The 22532-nt window shown below is 37.9% G+C and overlaps 1 protein-coding gene across 1 annotated transcript in view; it reads right to left on the minus strand.

Moving 5' to 3' along the window:
- Positions 1–22532, minus strand: part of wdr27 (WD repeat domain 27) — an 83852-nt gene that overhangs the window by 44723 nt on the left and 16597 nt on the right. Inside the window, exons 13-21 of the mRNA XM_061910427.1 lie at positions 19565–19634; positions 17637–17705; positions 17451–17554; positions 17248–17337; positions 16570–16691; positions 14833–14966; positions 14118–14215; positions 13657–13778; positions 7267–7364 (exon numbers count right to left, since the gene is read on the minus strand). Coding sequence (XP_061766411.1) covers positions 7267–7364; positions 13657–13778; positions 14118–14215; positions 14833–14966; positions 16570–16691; positions 17248–17337; positions 17451–17554; positions 17637–17705; positions 19565–19634 — 907 coding nt within the window. The remainder of the gene's footprint in view (positions 1–7266; positions 7365–13656; positions 13779–14117; positions 14216–14832; positions 14967–16569; positions 16692–17247; positions 17338–17450; positions 17555–17636; positions 17706–19564; positions 19635–22532) is intronic.

Here is a 22532-nt window from a genome sequence, read left to right on the forward strand (position 1 = left end):
TGCGGGGAGTGCTGGAGGCTGTTTCAGCTGCATACACCATGGACAAGTCGCCACCTCATCGCAGGGCCAACACAGATGGACAGACAACATTCACATTCACACACTAGGGCCAATTTAGTGTTGCCAAGCTAATGCAACAAAATGTTGTTCTTATCTGTACTGTAATGTTCAAATTTGAATGACATAGGAAGTCTAAGTCTCAGCAAATATATGTGAATATTCCAAGGTAATATAATATATTTCTAAAATGAATATAGTCCTTCATTGAAGAGAATAATACAAATATCGTGTTTGCAAATTTTTCCAGCTGAAAAAAAGACTAAACCACACTTTGTGAAGTTCTGGGCTGGACATCAAATTTGACTAAATATAAGAAGTAAAAGACGTGACACAGTATATGCATGCGAAGCAGCGCAAGGATCATTACCTTTGACAAAGGAGCATTAGACTTCCGGAGCGAGGCGGTGCTTTACGGCAGTGATACCCAACCTTTTTGTATCCGCGGACCGGTCAACGCTTAATAATTTGTCCCGTGGCCCGGCTGGAGGGGCGGGGGGGTCCTTTTTTTTATTTATTTATTTATTTTTTTGTCATGAAAAAGGGAGGTTTTTGTCATGAAAAAGGGAGGTTTTTGTGGTTGGTGCACTAATTGTAAGTGTATATTGTGTTTTTAATGTTAATTTTATAAGAAAAATATTTTTTTTTTTTTTTTTTTTTTTTTTTAATAAAAATTAATAAAAAATTCTTCCAATCGGGCCACGGCCTGGTAGCCCGGTGGTTGGGGACCACTGCTTTACGGCACACGCCGTGTCCAATTTCTAACTCTGTGATTCAGTCAGTGAGAAGCCCGCGATGGCATGGCCAGCTTTCTGTATGACAGCAGAGCATCCCGAAAAACCTAGATCACGTCTCAAATGTACATTTTTTTTTGTAAAATATTATTGAGTGCAGAGTGCTTTCTATATATTAACAGATGTGGGAGACCAAAAAAACAGCAAGTTGTTTACGTGACGTCACACCAGGAAATAGCGACTGGACAGCCAAAATTCTAAACATATATGAATGATCTTTTACTCTCGAAAAACAATTTGTTTGTACACAACATTCTAATTGATATTTTAAAAATACATGATGAACGCAATCAATCTATCCTCCCAACACACATGCTGTACAAATGGGCCCTCAGCAGATATCTACCTCGCTTTCTTCCAAAGGAAGGGGGGATGGGAAGTTTAATATCAGACGATTGGATTGGAAGATTGACAGTCGATATAGTTTTTCAGGGTCGATACCGATACCGAGACCGATATCAGTCAAGGAGGCCGATATCCGAAATTTTTAGCCGATATTAATTGGCATTAAATGTTATTTAACCATGAATAGTATATGTCAGTAAAAAGCTGAACAAGGCTTAAAGTTGTTTTTTTATGTTTATATTTTATTGGAAACGTCGGACTAGTACAGTGCATACAGTAATGTTTAATGTGACATTGTGGTTCATTTAGCACCAAACAACATTAGGGCATTTCACAAACAGTTTTATTATGTGTGTCTAAGAGGAGTATCAATATTTGCATTTCAAAACACTGATGGAAAATCTTCTGGGAAAATTGGTAAAAATATGTGATTTCGCTACATCACAATACCTCAACATATACTCAATTTTTTACAAACTCCAAAACCAATGAAGTTGGCACGTTGGGTAAATCGTGACTAAAAACAGGATAAATTAATTTGCAAATCCTTTTCAACCTATATTCAATTGAATACACTGCAAAAACAAGATCCTTGACGTTCAAACTGGAAAACCTTGTTATTTTTTGCCAATATTAGCTCATTTGGAATTTGATGCCTGAAACATGTTTCAAAAAAGCTGGCACAAGTGAGAAAGAAAGAAAGAAAGAAAGTTGAGGAATGCTCATCAAACACTTATTTGGAACATCCCACAGGTGAACAGGGTAATTGGGAACAGGTGGGTGCCATGATTGGGTATAGAAGCAGCTTCCATGAAATGCTCAGTCATTCACAAACAAGGATGGGCGGGGGTCAGTACTTTGTGAACAAATGCGTAAGCAAATTGTCCAACAGTTTAAGTTTTCTTTTATATTTTTGAGCATTAAAGACAATTTTGACAAATAATGGCTATGTGTTGACTTATTTGCAGGAAAATAAATCAATACTGCTATACAAACTGTACACTGGCTACTTTAAAGTTCATCCAAGTTTAATTGGCCCAGTATATTTTAGTTGCTTAAACATAAGGGGTGAACTTACTAAAAGTAAAATTTATATACATGGGTCACTGTAGCTCTTTGATCTTTATCCATGGGAGTTCAACACTTGGAACATAAAATTAACCAGAACTAAAAAATGTTTTAAAAAAAAGTGGCTCCATGTGCTTAATCTAAGTGGGATTTTATCTGCTGAGAGAAGCATGATGACAGCTCCCAAAACCAGAAGTTTGAAAGCTGGCCCAAATATTTATCACATAGCTTTAAGGTTTTAGCAAAATTTGGGAAGAGGATTTAAACAAAGAGGCTGTTTCAGACATGAAGGAATGAATTACTAAGGAATTCCTCCAACTGGGCCAAAGAGAATATTTGGATTCTTCCTCCTGTATTAATTTATCTAAACATAAAAGATGAAGAAAAAAAATTCTTGCTACATACAGCGCCTTGACACAAGATTTAATTTCATGAGGAAACTTTTAAAAGCGGATATTAGTTTGGATATTTGGAATGAGGTAAACATAAAATGTGTTTGGTTGTTTATTTGATATGGTTCGCATTTACAGCTATGAATCTCCATCCATCCATTTACTACCGCTTGTCCCATTCGGGGTGCTGGAGCTTATCTCAGCTGCATTCAGGCGGAAGGCGCAGTACACCCTAGACAAGTCGCCACCTCATCGCAGGGCCAACACAGACAACATTCACACTCACATTCACACAGTAGGGTCAATTTAGTGTTGCCAATCAACCTATCCCCAGGTGCATGTTTTTGAAGGTGGGAGGAAGCCGGAAGCTTTGAACTTGTTTAACAAAAACCTTTCAGCCAATAAAAGCCCTGATGGGAGTTCAAAATATGTTTGAACACAAAGTGTAAAGAAAATAATGTTTCATGAGCAATGCATCATAGTGAATGTGTCTTGACCCCTGCCAAGGCTGTTCCACTCACTTTACGTTGTAAACTGTACATGAGGCTTCTTTCTACAGTATAGTACTAGCAGCATACAGTATAAACCTCTGAAAGAAACATCTAATACTGAGGACATACATTTCAGAATTTAACAATTTATTTGGCTTTTTGTGCCTCTTTTTAATCAATGCTCATTGCAAAAGGCAGACAAGAGGTAAGATGCCGAATGTGAATAAAGAAAGATATACGGTACATTGAGTGGTACATGAAACAGTGTTATAAAGGAGTATGGGCCTAAATAAACCCAAATAACAAGTGATAGATAGCGTGACATGACATCATATGCGTCAACGGTCTAACCTGTGCTGTTATGTTGTCGTGGAATATGCAGCACACACTACCTTTTCTCTGAGCAATATACTGTAAAAAAAACTATTTTTTTAGCACCCAAAAGGTGCACTCAGGGAGGTTGTGATGGTGCGTCGGGAATGAGCCAGAAATGCAGGGAAGAACGCATGAACACATTTTTGGTTTTTTTATTTTCCTGAAGGAACGCTCCTGAAGGAATCAATAAAGTACAAACCTCGTTTCCATATGAGCTGGGAAATTGTGTTAGACGTAAATATACACGGAATACAATGATTTGCAAATCCTTTTCAACCCATATTCAATTGAATGCACTACAAAGACAAGATATTTGATGTTCAAACTCATAAACTTAAATGTTTTTTTTTTTGCAAATCATAATTAAGTTACAATTTCATGGCTGCAACATGTGCCAAAGTAGTTGGGAAAGGGCATGTTCACCACTATGTTACATCACCTTTTCTTTTAACAACACTCAAACGTTTGGGAAATGAGGAAACTAATTGTTGAAGCTTTGAAAGTGGAATTCTTTCCCATTCTTGTTTTATGTAGAGCTTCAGTCGTTCAACAGTCCGGGGTCTCCGCTGTCGTATTTTACGCTTCATAATGCGCCACACATTTTTGATGGGAGACATGTCTGGACTGCAGGCGGGCCAGGAAAGTACCCGCACTCTTTTTTTATGAAGCCACGCTGTTGTAACACATGCTGAATGTGGCTTGAAATAAGCAGGGTCGTCCATGAAAAAGACGGCGCTTGGATGGCAGCATATGTTGTTCCAAAATCTGTATGTACCTTTTAGCATTAATGGTGCCTTCATAGATGTGTAAGTTAGCCATGCCTTGTGCACTAACGCACCCCCATACCATCACAGATGCTGGCTTTTGAACTTTGCGTCGCTAACAGACTGGATGGTTCGCTTCCCCTTTGGTCCGGATGACACGATGTGGAATATTTCCAAAAACAATTTGAAATGTGTACTCGTCATACCACAGAACACCTTTCCACTTTGCATCAGTCCATCTTAGATGATCTCGGGCCCAGAGAAGCCAGCGGCGTTTCTCGATGTAGGTGATAAATGGCTTTCACTTTGCATAGTAGAGCTTTAACTTGCACTTACAGATGTAGCGACAAACTGTATTCAGTGACAGTGGTTTTCTGATGTGTTTCTGAGCCCAAGTGGTGATATCCTTTAGAGATTGATGTCGGTTTTTGATACAGTGCCGTCTGAGGGATCGAAGGTCACGGTCATTCAACGTTGGTTTCCGGCCATGTCGCTTACGTGAAGTGATTTCTCCAGATTCTCTGAATCTTTTGATGATATTATGGACCGCAGATGTTGAAATCCCTAAATTTCTTGCAATTGCACTTTGACAAACGCTGTTCTTAAACTGTTTAACTATTTGCTCACGCAGTTATGGTAAATGGTTATACTTGTATAGCGCTTTTCTACCTTCAAGGTACTCAAAGCGCTTTGACACTATTTCCACATTCACCCACGCACACACACATTCACACACTGATGGCGAGAGCTGCCATGCAAGGCCCTAACCACGAACCATCAGGAGCAAGGGTGAAGTGTCTTGCTCAAGGACACAACAGACGTGACGAGGTTGGTAGAAGGTGGGGATTGAACCAGGAACACTCAGGTTGCTGGCACGGCCACTTTCCCAACTGCGCCACGCTGTCCCCAGTTGTGGACAAAGGGGTGTACCTCGCCCCATCCTTTCTCATGAAAGACAGAGCATTTTTTGGGAAGCTGTTTTTTTACCCAATCATGGCACCCACCTGTTCCAAATTAGCCTGCACATCCGTGGGATGTTCCAAATAAGTGTTTGATGAGCATTCCTCAACTTTATCAGTATTTCTTGCCACCTTTCCCAACTTCTTTGTCATGCGTTGCTGGCATCAAATTCTAAAGTTAATGATTATTTGCAAAAAAAATTAAAAAATGTTTATCAGTTTGAAAATCAAATATGTTGTCTTTGCAGCATATTCAACTGAATATGGGTTGAAAATGATTTGCAAATCATTGCATTCCCTTTATTTTGACATCCAACTCAATTTCCCAACTCATATGGAAACGGGGTTTGTACTATCTATCCATTGAGTGGGACATGAGCCGGACTTGACGTCAATAACATCCCAGCAATAAGGACCCCATAAGTGTACCTATTAGGAGACCTACTGTCTGGAGTTTTGTTTTGACCTGTTATGCAAAACCAACCTTTCTTATCTCTTGTTACCTGCTGTGTATTTGGGGTCTGCATATGTCTCGAAAATTTGCATGCGTCCTTCGCCTTTGTAGCCCGTGCCGTCGTCAATCAGCTCCTTCTTTCTCTCTATCCTCTTTTTGTGGGACATTCATCCTGTGCTGTTGCTATTTAGTAATATAAAGTAGCATATAGTTTACTTAATCAAGACCGCCCACCAAACGGCGCATCCTGAAGACAGTCAGAAAGTGGCTTGAGGATAGTCTGTGAAAAATCTTTGCAAAATGTTGACCAAAGAACCACCATTACATGCTATGTAGACAGCAAGGAAGTGTTTTAAATGTAGAAAAAAGAAATCATAATATGACCCTTTTCATGCGCCTTATGGTGCGTCATGTGTGTGTAAATAGCCCCGAATAGACCAGTTGATTAACAGTGTGCCTTGTAATCTGGAATGCCATGTGGCCCGAAAAATACGGTAAAATAGATTATATTTGGGTATGTTGTTTCTTTATGGGGAAAGACAATGTCTCTTGTTTTCATGTTAGCATTTAAACTAATGAGATGGCGCCAATCAGTCCGTGAGTTTATCAAAGTGCAGTTATCGATCTCAAATGTTTTGTTATTTTAATTGAAAACGGCAACACAATCCGTCGGGAGTTTTACCGCGGTTGTCATTATTGTTTATCGCTACATCCCTTTGTGACCTTAGAGCAAAATTTACAACACAACACATCCGCTACATTATCTAGACAACATGGACATCTTTTAAATGTAGATTAAAACCTCAATAAGTCCCTTTTAAGCATGAATGTTATGTTGAATGTTACTTTTAACATTGAATGTAGTTAAATAGTTGTTATGATTGGGACAGTCTTAACCCTGCAACTGATCCATTATTTCCAATGGGAAAAGTCTGCTCTTCCACCAAAGAAGTGCTACTATAATAGGCAGAAAAAACTACATCTGTATTCAGACTTAATTACACCTCGTCATATGTATACGTATAACAGGTGAAACTAATAAAATCAGAATATAATGCAAAGGTTTGTTTATTCCAGCAATTGGGTTTACAAGGTGAAATAATAATACTGTATGACACATAGGCTCATAACATGCAACTCAAGATATTTCAAGCCTTCTTTTGATGTAATTTTGATGAATATGGGTTTCAGTTTATGAAAACTGCAAGCTGAAAATCTCAGAAAATTTTGTTTTTTCAAAAAATTGTAAGCCATGATCATCAAAATTATAACAAATAAAGGCTTGACATATCTCACTTTGCATATAATGAGTTTAAATCACATAGTATTTTCACATTTGAAGTTGAATTGCTGTCATGAATGTTTGTACCTTTCCGTCACTACCAGCCATGCATCATCAAGTATGTTGTATGTCTAATCAGTATATGGACATGAACTTGAACTATGTTGACTTATTTGAGTGTAAAACCAGTAAATATTTAAAAATGTATTTCATACTGTATGGGCCTTTACTGTGTTGGCAGGACAATTTCAACTGTTGAACAGCCAACAATATATTTGCACTAACCGAAGTGTGCGAAGGTCCCACATCTTCACGCCATCTGTGACTGCACTGGTGAGGAAGAGGTTGTATGATTCTGGTGCCTGTGTGCTGAACATTGAGCCCTGTAAAATACACAAAAATGAACGAAAAAAAAAACGCCTCGTCAGGTTACGGATAACTGGAGTAGTATAAGACTAAGCTTCTTAGCATATCCACTGCTGGAAAATATTTCTGCAGTATAGCCTGTGTAAGCAAACAACTTCCAAATACGTCATTCCACTTCGCACAACAGTGTGTGGAGAGTTACGAAATTAAAGCCAATGGTAGTGAAGCAGGAATGTGAAATTGTCTTTTTTCAAAAATGTGTTTTCCATCAGTTCTCTACCACAGCGAGATAGCACTTACTTCTAAATATACAGTTTCCACAGCACCTAGTCCATGTGACTTTCCTGCCACCTTATCAGATGATACATAAAGGTATATGAGAAATCTGGAGTGAGAGTGAGACGGCATGGTTTTTGTTTGGATTTCCATCAGTAGTGTGAGAACGGGAGTCCGACAGGGCATTTCCAGTTTAGTTTTCCGAGAAGTCTTCCACCCTTCTGCTCTGATGAGTTCCAGGTGAATTTTACAGAGGAGGCAATGGAAATGTTTTTTCGCAGGCTCAAGTTCTTTACAGTCGGCCCACTTTGAGACGAAAATGCGAGTCTCAGGGAGCATGACATTATATTCGCAGTGTCTGAGCTGGGGCTATCTGCTTTCCCCTCTGGTATTAACACCCCCCACTACCCCACAAACCCTTGGCCATGCATTGACGCAATAGCTCAGCTGAAACAACACAGTCCACAATGATGGCACATACAATAGAAGAGGCATGGGCGAGAAGTCAGCTGTGTGATTCACTCTTGAATGGGTACATGCATGGGTTTATCCAACTAATCCGAACTATCGAAGCAAGGGAAGTCAAAAGCGTGACGGTCATTGGGTACACAATTTTACACAGATATAAAATATTTGGTCAAGTTCTCTAGAATGATAAGTACTGTATAACCATCAGAACCCAAAAGCGACTAATAAGCTTGCCTCATTGTGTGTGAATCATCAACTGACATGGCCAATTCAGCTCATTGCTGACACTGACATTGATGGGTAATGCAAAATTCTTCTTCAGAGCACTCTAACTTCCATCAATCCATCCATTTTCTACCGCTTATTCCCTTTCGGGGCCACGGGGGGCGCTGGCGCCTATCTCAGCTACAATCGGGCGAAAGGCATGGTACACCCTGGACAAGTCGCCACCTCATCGCAGGGCCAACACAGATAGACGGACAACATTCACACTCACATTCACACACTAGGGCCAATTTAGTGTTGCCAATCAACCTATCCCCAGGTGCATGTCTTTGGAGGTGGGAGGAAGCCGGAGTACCCGGAGGGAACCCACGCATTCACGGGGAGAACATGCAAATTCCACACAGAAAGATCCCGAGCCTGGATTTGAACCCAGGACTGCAGGAACTTCGTATTGTGAGGCAGACGCACTAACCCCTCTGCCACCGTGAAGCCCACTCTAACTTCCATCCATCCATTTTCTACCGCTTATTCCCTTTCGGGGTCGCGGGGGGCGCTGGCGCCTATCTCAGCTACAATCGGGCGGAAGGCGGGGTACACCCTGGACAAGTCGCCACCTCATCGCAGGGCCAACACAGATAGACGGACAACATTCACACACACATTCACACACTAGGGCCAATTTAGTGTTGCCAATCAACCTATCCCCAGGTGCATGTCTTTGGAGGTGGGAGGAAGCCGGAGTACCCGGAGGGAACCCACGCATTCACGGGGAGAACATGCAAATTCCACACAGAAAGATCCCGAGCCTGGATTTGAACCCAGGACTGCAGGAACTTCGTATTGTGAGGCAGACGCACTAACCCCTCTGCCACCGTGAAGCCCACTCTAACTTGTTAGACAAAATAAAATTGGGCCTACATGAGTCCAAGACAGTGACGTGGGAGTGCAAAAAGACCCTGATTGCATAATGGAACAGCATTAGTCCAAGGCAATCATTTTGCGTATAATCTCACCCACGCCATTTTATATGGCACTTTTAATCCCAATACACCAGGGGTTCAAGTACACAGCGAGACAATGACAGTAAATTTGAAGCCACCGACTGCTTCATTCACACCACAAGCTAACACATTTACTCCATCACAGACGTGCTCCTTATGTAACCCTCTTCGCACTCATAGACGTCTTATGCAACTCCAGAACATCTGTCAAATAGCCGAACCTTAACTAGAAAGATGAAGCTCTTGTTAGTCAATGATGCCAAAAATCCCATTTTGGTTTGCTTTGTCTCTTTCCAATCACAAAGCTTAACCTATACACATATACTTCTACTATATATTTTAGTTAAACTACTACAGCACTACTGAATGACCATATGGAGACAAATCCCTTCCATTCATCCATTTTCTATGGCTTGTCCCTTTTGGGGTCACGGGGGGTGCTGGAGCCTATCTCCGCTGCATTCGGGCGGAAGGCGGGGTACAGCCTGGACAAGTCGCGACCACATCGCAGGGCCAACACAGATAGACGGACAACATTCACACTCACAATCACAAATCCTGTTTGGTGATTTAAATTGTTGTTAAACAACATAATACAAATTAGATACAGGTGATGTGTCATTATAGAAAGAATACTAAATGAAATGTACATGACTGAAAACGTATAAATGTAGTCATATGATCAGTACAGGTTACATCAGCCATGGGAAAATTACGGCCCGTCTTGTGTGGCCCATTTTCCTTTGTTGACTTTTTAGTTCTGCTCAACTTTTTAAAATTATTTCAGTAAGCCCCTTAAAAGCAGCTGTCACTGGGGGCATGTTTTGCAATTACTATATATATTTGAAACAATTATCAGACTTGATTGCACAAATGCTTCGAAAAGATTTGCGCTTTCCAGTGATGTGTCATTACAGTAACCAGAGAGGTTTTGATACAAAACAAAGTAGGGGTTTGTTTGCAAAAGAGCGTGAGCCTGTGTAACGTCAACATTCCATCCATCCATTTCCTACCGCTTATTCCCTTTCGGGGTCGCGGGGGGGCGCTGGCGCCTATCTCAGCTACAATCAGGCGGAAGGCAGGGTACACCCTGGACAAGTCGCCACCTCATCGCAGGGCAAACACAGATAGACAGACAACATTCACACTCACATTCACAGACTAGGGCCAATTTAGTGTTGCCAATCAACCTATCCCAAGGTGCATGTCTTTGGAAGTGGGAGGAAGCCGGAGTACCCGGAGGGAACCCACGCATTCACGGGGAGAACATACAAACTCCACACAGAAAGATCCCGAGCCTGGATTTGAACCCAGGACTGCAGGAACTTCGTATTGTGAGGCAGATGCACTAACCCCTCTTCCACCGTCAAGCCCACGTCAACATTTTGGAACTTAATTTGCTTGAAGAAGTGTATGTAACGTGTCAATTAATGAATGATCAAGTGTTTTTCATGAAATTTTACCACAAATTTTGCTCTCTAGCGTGTAAAATCGGCTTGTTCTTAGCTGCTAGCAATGCAGCTAATGGGTGCGATCAATTCTTCCTCTAAATCACAAAAAAAAAATGCATTCAAAAACCGTCAAGAATACTTCATTTACGTTCCGTAACATGTAACCAGGCTGTAGCGACATTGTTGTTGTAGGAGCAAACACTGAAAAACTATTTTTCTAGCGTAAGAACACAGCGGTGTACTACAAAATTAGCTAGCATGTTTGAGTTTGTAATGTACAATACAATGCAGTAAGACACCAATCTGTACTGACTGAAAAACATGAACAATCATATTACAGTTGTCATTTGATTTGTCCACATTTCATGTTTTGTTTGTACACAGCTAACCAGACAGCGTATGCACTGCAGTTGTAATAACATGCATGACCTTCTGCGTGTATCATGATGATCAATAAATCCTCGATGGACATTTGTCGGTTTGGTGCAGCAGGCCGGAAAGGTTTTGTCCAACGTTTTTGGGTAAGCATGCCATTTACGTCAAAATAGCATGGCTTCAAATTCCACATGTTGCAGCTTCGACTGATTTTCACCTCACTCTCTCGGCTTTTGACTGCTCCAACGTCTCACTTTTCCTTTGTGCAGTAGTTCATCCTCCGTATATTTAGCTTAAAAAAGATAAGTTTGTGAATCATCATTTGTTCAAAAATAGTCGGATTTTTTGTTTGTTATTGTGTCTGCCATTATAAGAAGACACACACGCCTTGTTTGCGAAAGTAGGACACACGTTGTTGCCAGAAGTCTGAAGTGCGCTGCTTTGGAAACGGAAATAAATGCGTCGAAGGACTAGTCCTGGTAATGATAAAATGACCAAAATACGGTAAATATTGAATATATTACGAATGTGTCTGTTACTACACTATGTATACATGTATATATACATGTATATATATATATATATATATATATATACATATATATATATATATATATATATATATATATATATATATATATATATATATATATATATATATATATATATATATATATATATATGTCTTGATTGGATTATCCAGAGAATAGTGCTCGATACCGTGGTAGAGCGCAATATGTAGGTGTGGGAAAAAATCACAAGACTACTTCATCTCTACAGATCTGTTTCATGAGGGGTTCCACAGACGGAAACACCTCCTAGGTAACACATGAGCCAATCACCACACCCTACGCCTGCCTGTACCCACCCACTCTGTGCTCTATATAAACCATTGTATGTGAATGCTTCCATTAAAATCTCCTGATGATTGAGGGAACCCCTCATGAAACAGATCTGTAGAGATGAAGTAGTCTTGTGATTTTTTCCCACACCTACATATATATATATATATATATATATATATATATATATATATATATATATATATATATATACATACATACATACATACATACATACATACATATATATATATATATATATATATATATACTTGCAGTGTGTTTACAAAATGCTGATGGAGGGTTTTGAAGTTGTTTTAGAGGGCTTTAAAGACTACATAAGTGACTTCCTTTAGCCGCCGCATCTTCTAAGTGTTTTTTTTTAATCATCTTTGAAATACATTTAAAAACTAGACATGTTCTTGCCTCTCAGAATGATAGTGAACGATAGGCAAAACTATTTAAAAAATATGCAGTTCCCCCTTAATTAAATGATACATTTATTTAAAAAGCTATCATTCTAGTGCGGGGTCCACAATTACAATTACGAGGGCCATTAATATACTGTAATTGCTAGCAATGTTGGTATCCTTACCAAAAATATAAATACAACATAATTTAAACATAATATCATCAGTGTCAGAATCAAATGTATTGGCCAAGTATGTGTAACACACAAAGAATTTGCCTTAATAGACGGTGCTTTCTTCACTGCAAGAAACAAAGCAAAACACAATTATGAGAGAGCCCAGTACCGTGGCGGCCATCTGCGGCGCGATCTTGTTATGAAAACAAGAAGGAAACATTAAAGGAGCACAGAGCTGATGCGACGGGCTGCCACTTCAGAGGCGCTATTTCTACATACAGCTGCAAATGTAAAACAACAAAAATCTAAACAAAAACAGCATTAAATAGTACATGTTGCACACGTACAATTGCATCATACATAGACAAACAACAAACAAAACAAAAAGACAATTTTGACACCCGCTTACAACGTGGTGGCCTCTTCAGTGCTCAACGCCATCGTCTGCTAAGGGGATGCACGGGCAGAGACAAGGACAGACTCAACAAAGCAACCAAGAGACCATACTCAGTCCTAAGCTTCCCACTAGCTCTAGGCCAAAGTCCAGTCAATATCAAGTCTGCGGGAATGATTCAGAATCAGTTCAAGGAGACTGAAGTGTCCTATACATGCTCGTTCAGCCAGGGCTCCATGAAGCTCATCCATCCCGATGTTGAACATTCGCTCGGCCTTGTCTTTTCTAATATCCCATTGTCATTCAATAATCATATTTTAATAATACAAGAATAAACTATAATATGATATTCACCATGACAGGGATATAAACCTGGGTCCCTTAGTTTAATACCAATCCAGCTATCGAGCCACTCACAATGAATATCAACCATTAATGAGCATTTTTCTGTAAAACTCTATGGTTTCATTATTTGGGTGATGTTTGGTAGGCCAGATTTGGCCAGCAGGCTGCCTATTGAGGACCAAGCTCTATTGTATAGCATGAGAATGTTATTATCTATTGAGTTATGTTTAAATGAGGCAAATGATGTACAATGACGCCAGGTAAGGGGAGTAGAGCCTGTATGAGCAGGAGCTCTGGAAATGGGGAGCCCATTACATGGATGGTTGGAAAGTTTTTAAATGCTCACCTTGTTTTGTGTTATGCAATGGATGGCTCTGCTGTGAGCATCGGGCACTTCTGCAGCCACTCTACCTTTGTTCATGTCAAATACTTGAATGGACCGATCGGAAGCACACGCCAGAACAATGTCTGAACAGAGAAAGTTATGGAATTCTTCATGTAGAGACAATAAGCAAGACAAGCATGAAATTTAGTTGAAACCTAGGGAGGAGAGGGCAGAGATAAGCACAAAAAATATAGTTGATAAATATACATTGTATTGTCGATGCTGGGGAGAGCACACAAGAAAGGACATCTCACTTTTATAAAGTTTGGTAGATACATTATTACGTACACTTAAAATGCAGACATTTACATGCAAAACCAGCAATGCAAGCTTCAGAAACAGCAGTTGAGCGGACATAGTATTTAATCCATTCATCAAAACACTTGATTTTGCACAAAAAACAACAGCCAATAAAAGGATACGGGAGAAAAAATCATTGATGGCAGACAAATCTGTAATATCTGCTCCAGAGGATGTTGAAAAGCATCTTGCCAATTTGACAAAACTACGATGCTCATATCTAAAAACAAACAAAGCATGATGAAGCCAATCTTGAATTACTTTTTTCCTTCTAATGAATACAGGTCACAGTATGGTTATTGTTAAGTTAGATACAGTACAATTTATGTTCCAAAAGCAACAGTAGGAACACATCTGTTTTATATTGCATTATATACAGTTGACAACATGTAAAGGAATCTACTGTACATTGACTGAATGTTTTCTTGAGGAGGAGAAGGTTTAAGAAGCGCTGCAACAATGTTAGCAGTGGACTCCCCATATGGTAATGTGATTAACAATGCACGTGATTCAGGATTACCATAACACATTTGTAATAATGCAATGATGCTGTCCTATTGTTAATATAGAGACCTTAACTGGGGAAATTACCTGTATTTGGTTAGTAATAAATAACTTCTAATACCAATGAAATATCAGTAAAAATGTGCTACATAGTGAAATGTTGTGTATTTAACTCAGCTCTATGTTATAGAAAAAAAATAAAATAGTTTGTATTTGCTACACTTTGTGTTTAGAATACGCCTTATCCTAATGAATAAATAAATAAGTTGTGGCCTGCAGGTTGCACACCACTGATTAAGGCAGCAGATCAAAAGGCAATATCAATACCAGTACCTTTTGACATCATCGTGCGTGACATCCACATGGTACAAATACAAGTGCAGTGAATCTCCAGATGCCAGAAGCAAAAACTTGTCAAGGTAATAAAACTGGGCACCTTTGATAGGTTTAGAGAACATTTGTTTCCCCTGAAAGAAAACAGAAATATGAGACCAAATGATCATCTCAAAATAAACTAGTCAATAGTCTATACAGATACAACACAGTAATTTTAAATGTCTTTACCTGTAATTCCAATAGTGCAATAATGACTTTTAAAAATTCTTCCATGTGCTTCAATGAAAAAAGCTGCACAACTGCACCGATTGTGGCTGCGCGGCATTCTCCCTCTCGACTTAAACCTTTGGAGAGTACTTAATTTTATACATGTAGAGTAGCTGCAGGACGAAAAAGTCATCAGGGAGTTTAGAGTGTAAAAAACATGTTTGGATTCATGTTTGTTCATACTTTCTCTCATTTAACGTCTGGCCTAAATAAAAACAGCAATCATGTTATGTTTTTTTTTTTTTTTTTTAATGTAACCCCATGTCAATGCCCCTTTGTTCTAAATGTCAGTTTTTTTATATTTTGAAAGATTTGCATAAAATGAGTTATCATCCGTGTAGTAAATGTTAAAAGGCTGAGTACTGGGGTAAAGATTGGGCCTTAATATGAATAAGATTGGTCATAAAACAATGTTTTTTTTAAATTATCATTTTATTTTTGATGTGGCAGATTTAAAAATTAGCGGTGTAGAATAGCTGCGTTAAATTTGAACAAAAAAGTAGGAAAAATATGAATCCAACATGTTTTTATGCATTTTAAACTTTCAAAGGACTTTTTCGTTCTTCAGCTACTCCATGATTATAAAATTTGTTGAGTGTATCGGTGCTATATGAAAATGTATTTGAAATGAAAATATTAAAATTAAACATGAAAAAAAATCTTCTTTGAAAAAAATTAAATCCATTCGGAGCAACACAACCAGAGATATGGCCAAAAATAGAGCAAATATTTACCCCAAAAGGCCAAAAAGTCAGAATATACTCTGAGGGTAGTCTGGCATTATGCGACTTCATCCAATATGCACACTTTTGGGTGGAGCTACCCTTAAATATAGGGGATCCCAGCCAAACCTTGCCCTCTGCGTATTCTCCCGGCGACATAAAGGGGTCATATTATCATTTTTCTTCTACATTTAAAACTCTTCTTTGTGGTATACATTACATGTAATGATGGTTCTTTGATGTCAAAATGTTGCATGATTTATGTTTTACAGACCATCTTCAAAACGCTTTTTGACCATCAGTGTGCACCATTTTGTGGACGGTAATGTGTCACCAATGCTTAATTTGAAATAATTTAAATGTAATCTCTAAATTTTAACATACCCATGATAGCCTCTGTTTGAGAAAACACCGGGCATTTATTTTTATTGTCATTTATCTGCCGTGTCATCAGTGTTTGATGAGTCTTTTCCACTATGTAAAAAACTCAATTAGCCATGTCAGATAGACAGAAGTTTATCCGTCTATCTGTCTTGGCCATGAGATGAGATGGCGACTTGTCCAGGATGTACACCGCCTTCCGCCCATGTGCAGCTGTGATAGGCTAGAGGACCCCCTGCGACCCCATAAGGGACAAGCGGTAGAAAATGGATGGATAGATGAGCATTTGACATCATGAGTGATGACTTTCATAACAGCAGCAGTCATTGCATTGTATATATGGTGATGCTATTGACATATTTACCATGATAACAGCAGGCTCTGAGATGTCATGAGTCCAGAGTCGCAAAGTCTGGTCATGTGATGCACTTAGCCAGCAGTGTCTGTTGAGGCTCCAGCTAACACAACTCACCGGCTTGTCGTGTCCTGCACACAAAGAGAGCCTTTCATAATTACCTGGAAACTAAATGTGTGGTTGCAACATTTACTTTTATGGAACTGCTCTGAGATGTGGGCAAAAAGTGAGGATGACAGCATCCTTCAGTCTCCTTCACGTTGGTCCTTGTATCTCTACTGCCCCCTTGTGGTATATTCGGTATCAAATGGAATGCACCTGTATCACATTTTAACAACACCAAGCATCTGCGGTAAAAGTCTTTATCTACAATTTTGACAGTTATAGTTGAGAATGACTCAGGCGTTTCATCTAAAGCCAAAGATAAATTTCAAAGTGTGCTATTCAGAGTTGCACAAATATGTATTGTTTCGTTTTAAATCTAAGATATAAATCAAATTATTCCTTGTCTATTAAAAGTGTTACAACTTGGGAAATAGATGCGCTTTCAACTGGACTGGAATGTGTGACTTCTTTGTGGCCCAATAAAGCAAAACATTGAGTAACTTAAAATGAAATGAAGATTTATTAAAAGCGCACTATAAAAAGGTTATGTCATGTGTGGGTGATAAGTGCATGCTCGTGTACCTGTATACACAGCTGGATTGCCAGTAAGAGAAGACTTGTACAATAACACAGAGTTGTCACCTAGACCGCACAAGATTTGCTTTCCATCACCTTGGGGATATACAAGACATTTGTTAATTATTAATCACAGAGAAAAAACTACAAAAGCATACATAGTGTGTAAAAAGTAAGGCAACTTACTGTCAGTAGTACATAATGCTCACCTGAATACTGGAAGCAGTACGCTGGCTTGTTGGTAACACTCAGGTGTGCACGGCGAACTGTAGGAGCTGCAGTGTCCTCTGGGTAATCTTTTAGGAGTAAACCCCTAATTGAAAATTAAGAATTAAAATACAAAAAAAGTGATTGTTTATACATTTTGTAAAAGATAATAACACTAAAACGCTTACTTTTTATTCTTGGTCTTGACAAAGGACTGCTTTTTCTGAGCATTTGTTTTGGGTATAAACATAAGCTTTCTGTAATAAACACAGGCAAAATACTATTAACAAAACCTACAATTTGACATGTAAATCAATTGTTTTTATTGAGGAAAGAGAACATTGGAGATCTGTGGACCATATGAGAGTTAAGACATGAGCTTTGCGGTGACTTCAAACCAGACTGTGAGGATTTAGCCTTTCACAATGAAGGAGGTTGTTTGGAATACTTCTAAAACACTAAGTTCTCATGAATTAGAAGTCATTGTCATTGTAGTCTTGCGGTTGTTGAATATACTTCAGAGTTACTATTCTGCTGCAGAAGTAGTGGCAACGTGCCATAAGCTATAATAAACAGGCTATGTAATAGAGATGTGATGTTTGCGAATGAATCGAGCCTTTTACACATCTCTTTTAAGTGAACTATGAAAATTAATTTGCAGTTCCGAGATGTTCATTTGGGAGCCGTTTTTTATGCATTTTTTCTGGGAATTGCCAAAGCTGCATGGTGTGTGCCACCCGACAGCGTCAAAAGAACCATAGCAGGATCTGGATTCCCATTTCTGCTTCAATGTTCTGATGTGGATAAGTAAATTAACAAATAAGACAGACTTTATTTATTGCAGAGTGGGGAATTTCTGTGGCTGCAGTGGAGATTTTATACAATATACATTATATACAGCAACGTAAGTAAAACGTAATGAAAACAATGAAAATTTAGTAATGAATAGTAAAGTCACCATTTTCACCTACCCACATATATACATATTGGACACTAAACGATTGAACTATGTATAAATACTAACATTTAAAAAACAATAACAAAAAAGCACTATCATAACACCCATATTGCACAAGTGTGTTTGAAGTGTGTTTTAAAGTGTGTGTAAATGTGTTTGTATTCACATCTTTATTATGTGCTAATTGTTACTATAATTGGATGCATACTTCATATATGTATATGCATTTTATTCTTACTTATTTATTGTGTATTTTTTTCCTGTATTGTGTAAAATGCCCTTGTTCTACTTTTATACGTGAGGGAAAATTCAAAATAGCCATGTCCCTGTCAAAGCATGGGGATATAGCACAACTTATGAATTGTTCACAATGAAAACAAAAACAAACAAAAAAATATAGTCCATATATCCGAATAATTACTAACATTAAGAGCAATATTGGTGTAAATTTAAATCATTCTGATCCACATATCATCTAAAAACTACTACCACTCATTGTTTCCTTGATATATATATATATATATATATATATATATATATATATATATATATATATAAATACATGTGTGTGTATATATATATAAATACATGTGTGTGTGTATATATATATAAATACATGTGTATATATATATAATATATATATGTGTATATATATATATATATATATAAATAAATAAATACATGTGTGTGTGTATATATATATATATATATACATACATGTGTATATATATAATATATATATGTGTATATATATATATACACACATATATATGTACATATATGTATATATACATATATATGTACATATATGTATATATACATATATATGTACATATATACACATACATGTACATATACATATATATGTACATATATGTATGTATAATATATATGGATACCTGCGAAACAGGCTTGTAGGGATTATATAGCCTCTGTGTTGTATATTCCGCTCTATGTGTATATTCCATTCCACCCCGGGATTAAGTACTGTATAACGGATAAACCACAGAAACCTCTACTATAACATATATGTGTGTGTATTGAACCAGTCTTTTGAATGGCCCTTTGATAAGAACATTCGCCTCCCTTAAAAGAGCCATGAATATCATCTCTACCATACAAACCAATTTGAATTTGCAAGCATATGGTTTACTTTACCTTGGGGAGCTTGTGTATCCAGATGATTTAATATTTGCATGGAAGACAAGTGGCTGTTCTTTTGAAATACCTGTGAAAAATAAACCGAGAGTTAAAAAGTTCCACAAAGTAAGATAAAAACATACTTTTTGTTTTAGATATGTCCTACTTTAGATTAGTTAGCACATTTATGCATTATCTCTACTTCCATATGCCTACATTTTACCATTTCAAACCACTGTTTCCCATACGAGCGGTCCGACACAAAAACATTTGAACAGCCACAAACACGTTTGGAGCAAATTGTTTACCCTCACATTATAATGGGACTGTATGAGAATGCAGCTTGTTGTTACAATATCGTAGTGCAGATGACATTGTAACTCTACTGCTTAACACACCTCATACACACTGTGGTCTGCCAGTGAAAATAAAGACTTAGGAGGGTTCAGTGTTGCCTACTTAGCAACTTTGTTGCTACATTTATCGAGTAGTCACACCTGTCTAGACCTTGTCAATCTTAAGATATAAAAAAAAAAAGCAGCTTGTAACGAACCTACCAATTTTTAATGATCTAATTGGACAATGTTGGTGACTCCAACATTAAAGCACACATCAAACTTTCTCAACGAGAAGCACTCTGTCCTGCTTATGACATAAAAAAAAACGTAAAAAGAAGCGACAGAAGAAAGCTCATTTGTATTTCTAAACATGTATTTTGCTTTCTAGGTTTTTTTACTTTATGTACCTCCAATAACATCTGTAAGTATTATGCCAACTATGTAAATGCTAAAATGATAATGTTATAGTACCCATAAACCACCCTTACCCCGTTCCCTTGACTCAGTATTAAAGGAAATTATTTTTTAAAGTAATGTTTTACTATACAGGAGAAAATCCTAGACCAGAAATTGTATCCTGAAGTTTGTCATCCCCCATGCCCACACACACATTTTGTGTCAAAACTTAACCTCCCTGTCAGAGGTACTAAAGACAGAAGTGCTCAGTAGGCAGTAGCAGTCTCATAATTTTACCATTTCATACAAGGTACTTGGGGGGAAAAACACTCATTGTAAGCATTAATAACTTCAACCACAAATTGAGAGGTGGGAATGTACTTCTTGTTAGTTCTCATGGTGTCTATACAATATTACATTAAGATCATTATTTCCAAATAGTCGTTAGCTAGTTTAGTTTTTTAGCAACTTTCCTCATGTCAGATGCAAGCATAAAAAGAAACCATTGCATCACCCTCCAACAACATTTCAATATATGCAAATGTGGTTACCTAAAGAGGCTCTTATAAGTAAGAGAAGTCATCAGTAGTGTTTGCTGTGTGCTCTTTTGTAGGCTAAAGACTTTCAGTAGAAACTGTCCACTTTTTCCCTAGTGAGGGCCACATACAGAACAATTAAAGGATGTGGGGAACAATTTGACACATGTTGTACATTAAAGATACTAAACCCCAAGTAGAAAAAAATCAGTATATGCCAAACCGTCTGAACAAAACATCCACATAGCGTTGTGTAATGGGTACAAAGCAAACTAGTGTCATATCTTATCTTTATCTTAATCTTTAATTTCATAATTTTATCATTCTTTAATAATTATTCTGCTTACTAAAACCTTTTTGAGGGATTTAGCACACTCACAAATGTACAATATCAGGCAAGAAATTTGTATATGTTCATCATGAAATCATTAAGACCATATAAAGTAAGATGCACATGTTTTCGACCATTTTGGGTTTTCAAGTTCCTTTTGTGGGAGGATATGGACCAATTACCTTTTTTGTGGTGTTTTTGTGCAATGTTTTAATCTGGGATGTGTTTATTTTGTCTTTAGAATGTTTGGTGGCCTTGTGAGCCAATAAAATAATGAATTGCAGGCTGCAAATGGCGCTTGAGCTGCATTTCGGACACCCCTGTTTTAAGGAGTCCTATCCGGCTCATTTCAAGGGGGCTTAAAGTGATATTGGGTTCGAACTGGAAAAGTACTGCATTCTTTTTTTGTCATAAAATACTCCATAAATCTCAAAATGTGTTAAGTGAAAATTTAAATTCATATCCTGGATTCTACAGCCTGTTCTACGACAAGCCTACTCTGTTGCAATTGATCAGTGGTCCAGCGTTGGATCCAACCCCCTACTCTTTAACCACCACCACTGCTTAAATTAAAGCTCAACAGGTTACACGCTCATAGCTATCAGATAATAAATAAGAAGAATAGAACATAGTTGGATGAATTTGAATATATCTGGCGACAAAGCTTGCTTTGTTCACGAATCAGCTGATTTTGTTGTCACACCTACTTTAGTAGTGGCTAAAAGTGTTATCAGTTTAGTTTTTTAAGACTCATGCCTAGTCATAACCATCATTTAAAAAAAAATCTGTGTACAATTTATTTCCCGTCGGATATTCCTTCATCAAGCAGACCCATTGCGATTTTTACAGTATCAATACAATAACTGTTGTTTTAACTAACCGATTTGTTAAAGTAAAATCATAAATTAATCATAACCATAGGCATTTACAAGTCACCCTCATCATAATTTGGAAGAGCCTTCCTGTTTATAATGGAGTGTGTAGTCATATATGTCATATTTAAGAGAGCTACTGCCGACTCGTTCCGGCCAATAGAAGAATGTTTGCCTCTCCAAGAGCGTGAGAGGTTTAGAAATTCTGCAGATTTACTTAATTACATAGAGTGATTAAGGTTTCATTTGTCTGTAAATGCTTGTAGTTTTGGCCCTGACATAGCAGTCATGCAGAGGCTCTCCCCCAATCAGCTGTGGGGAGTGGGGATAAAATTGGCCTTGCCACTATTATATACCGCTCTCTGAGTGCAACGTAAAAAACACAGAGAACCGCAGCTTGTGAATACTATCAAGCCACTAGGCCCTAATTATATAGGCTTGCATAAACATGGAGCCTGTGCATGAAGCAACCACTTCAATAATAAATAGTAAACACATTGGTCAAAATGTTTT

This window comes from Nerophis ophidion, linkage group LG09 (genome assembly GCF_033978795.1).
Source record: "Nerophis ophidion isolate RoL-2023_Sa linkage group LG09, RoL_Noph_v1.0, whole genome shotgun sequence".
Classification (NCBI taxonomy): Eukaryota; Metazoa; Chordata; class Actinopteri; order Syngnathiformes; family Syngnathidae; genus Nerophis; species Nerophis ophidion.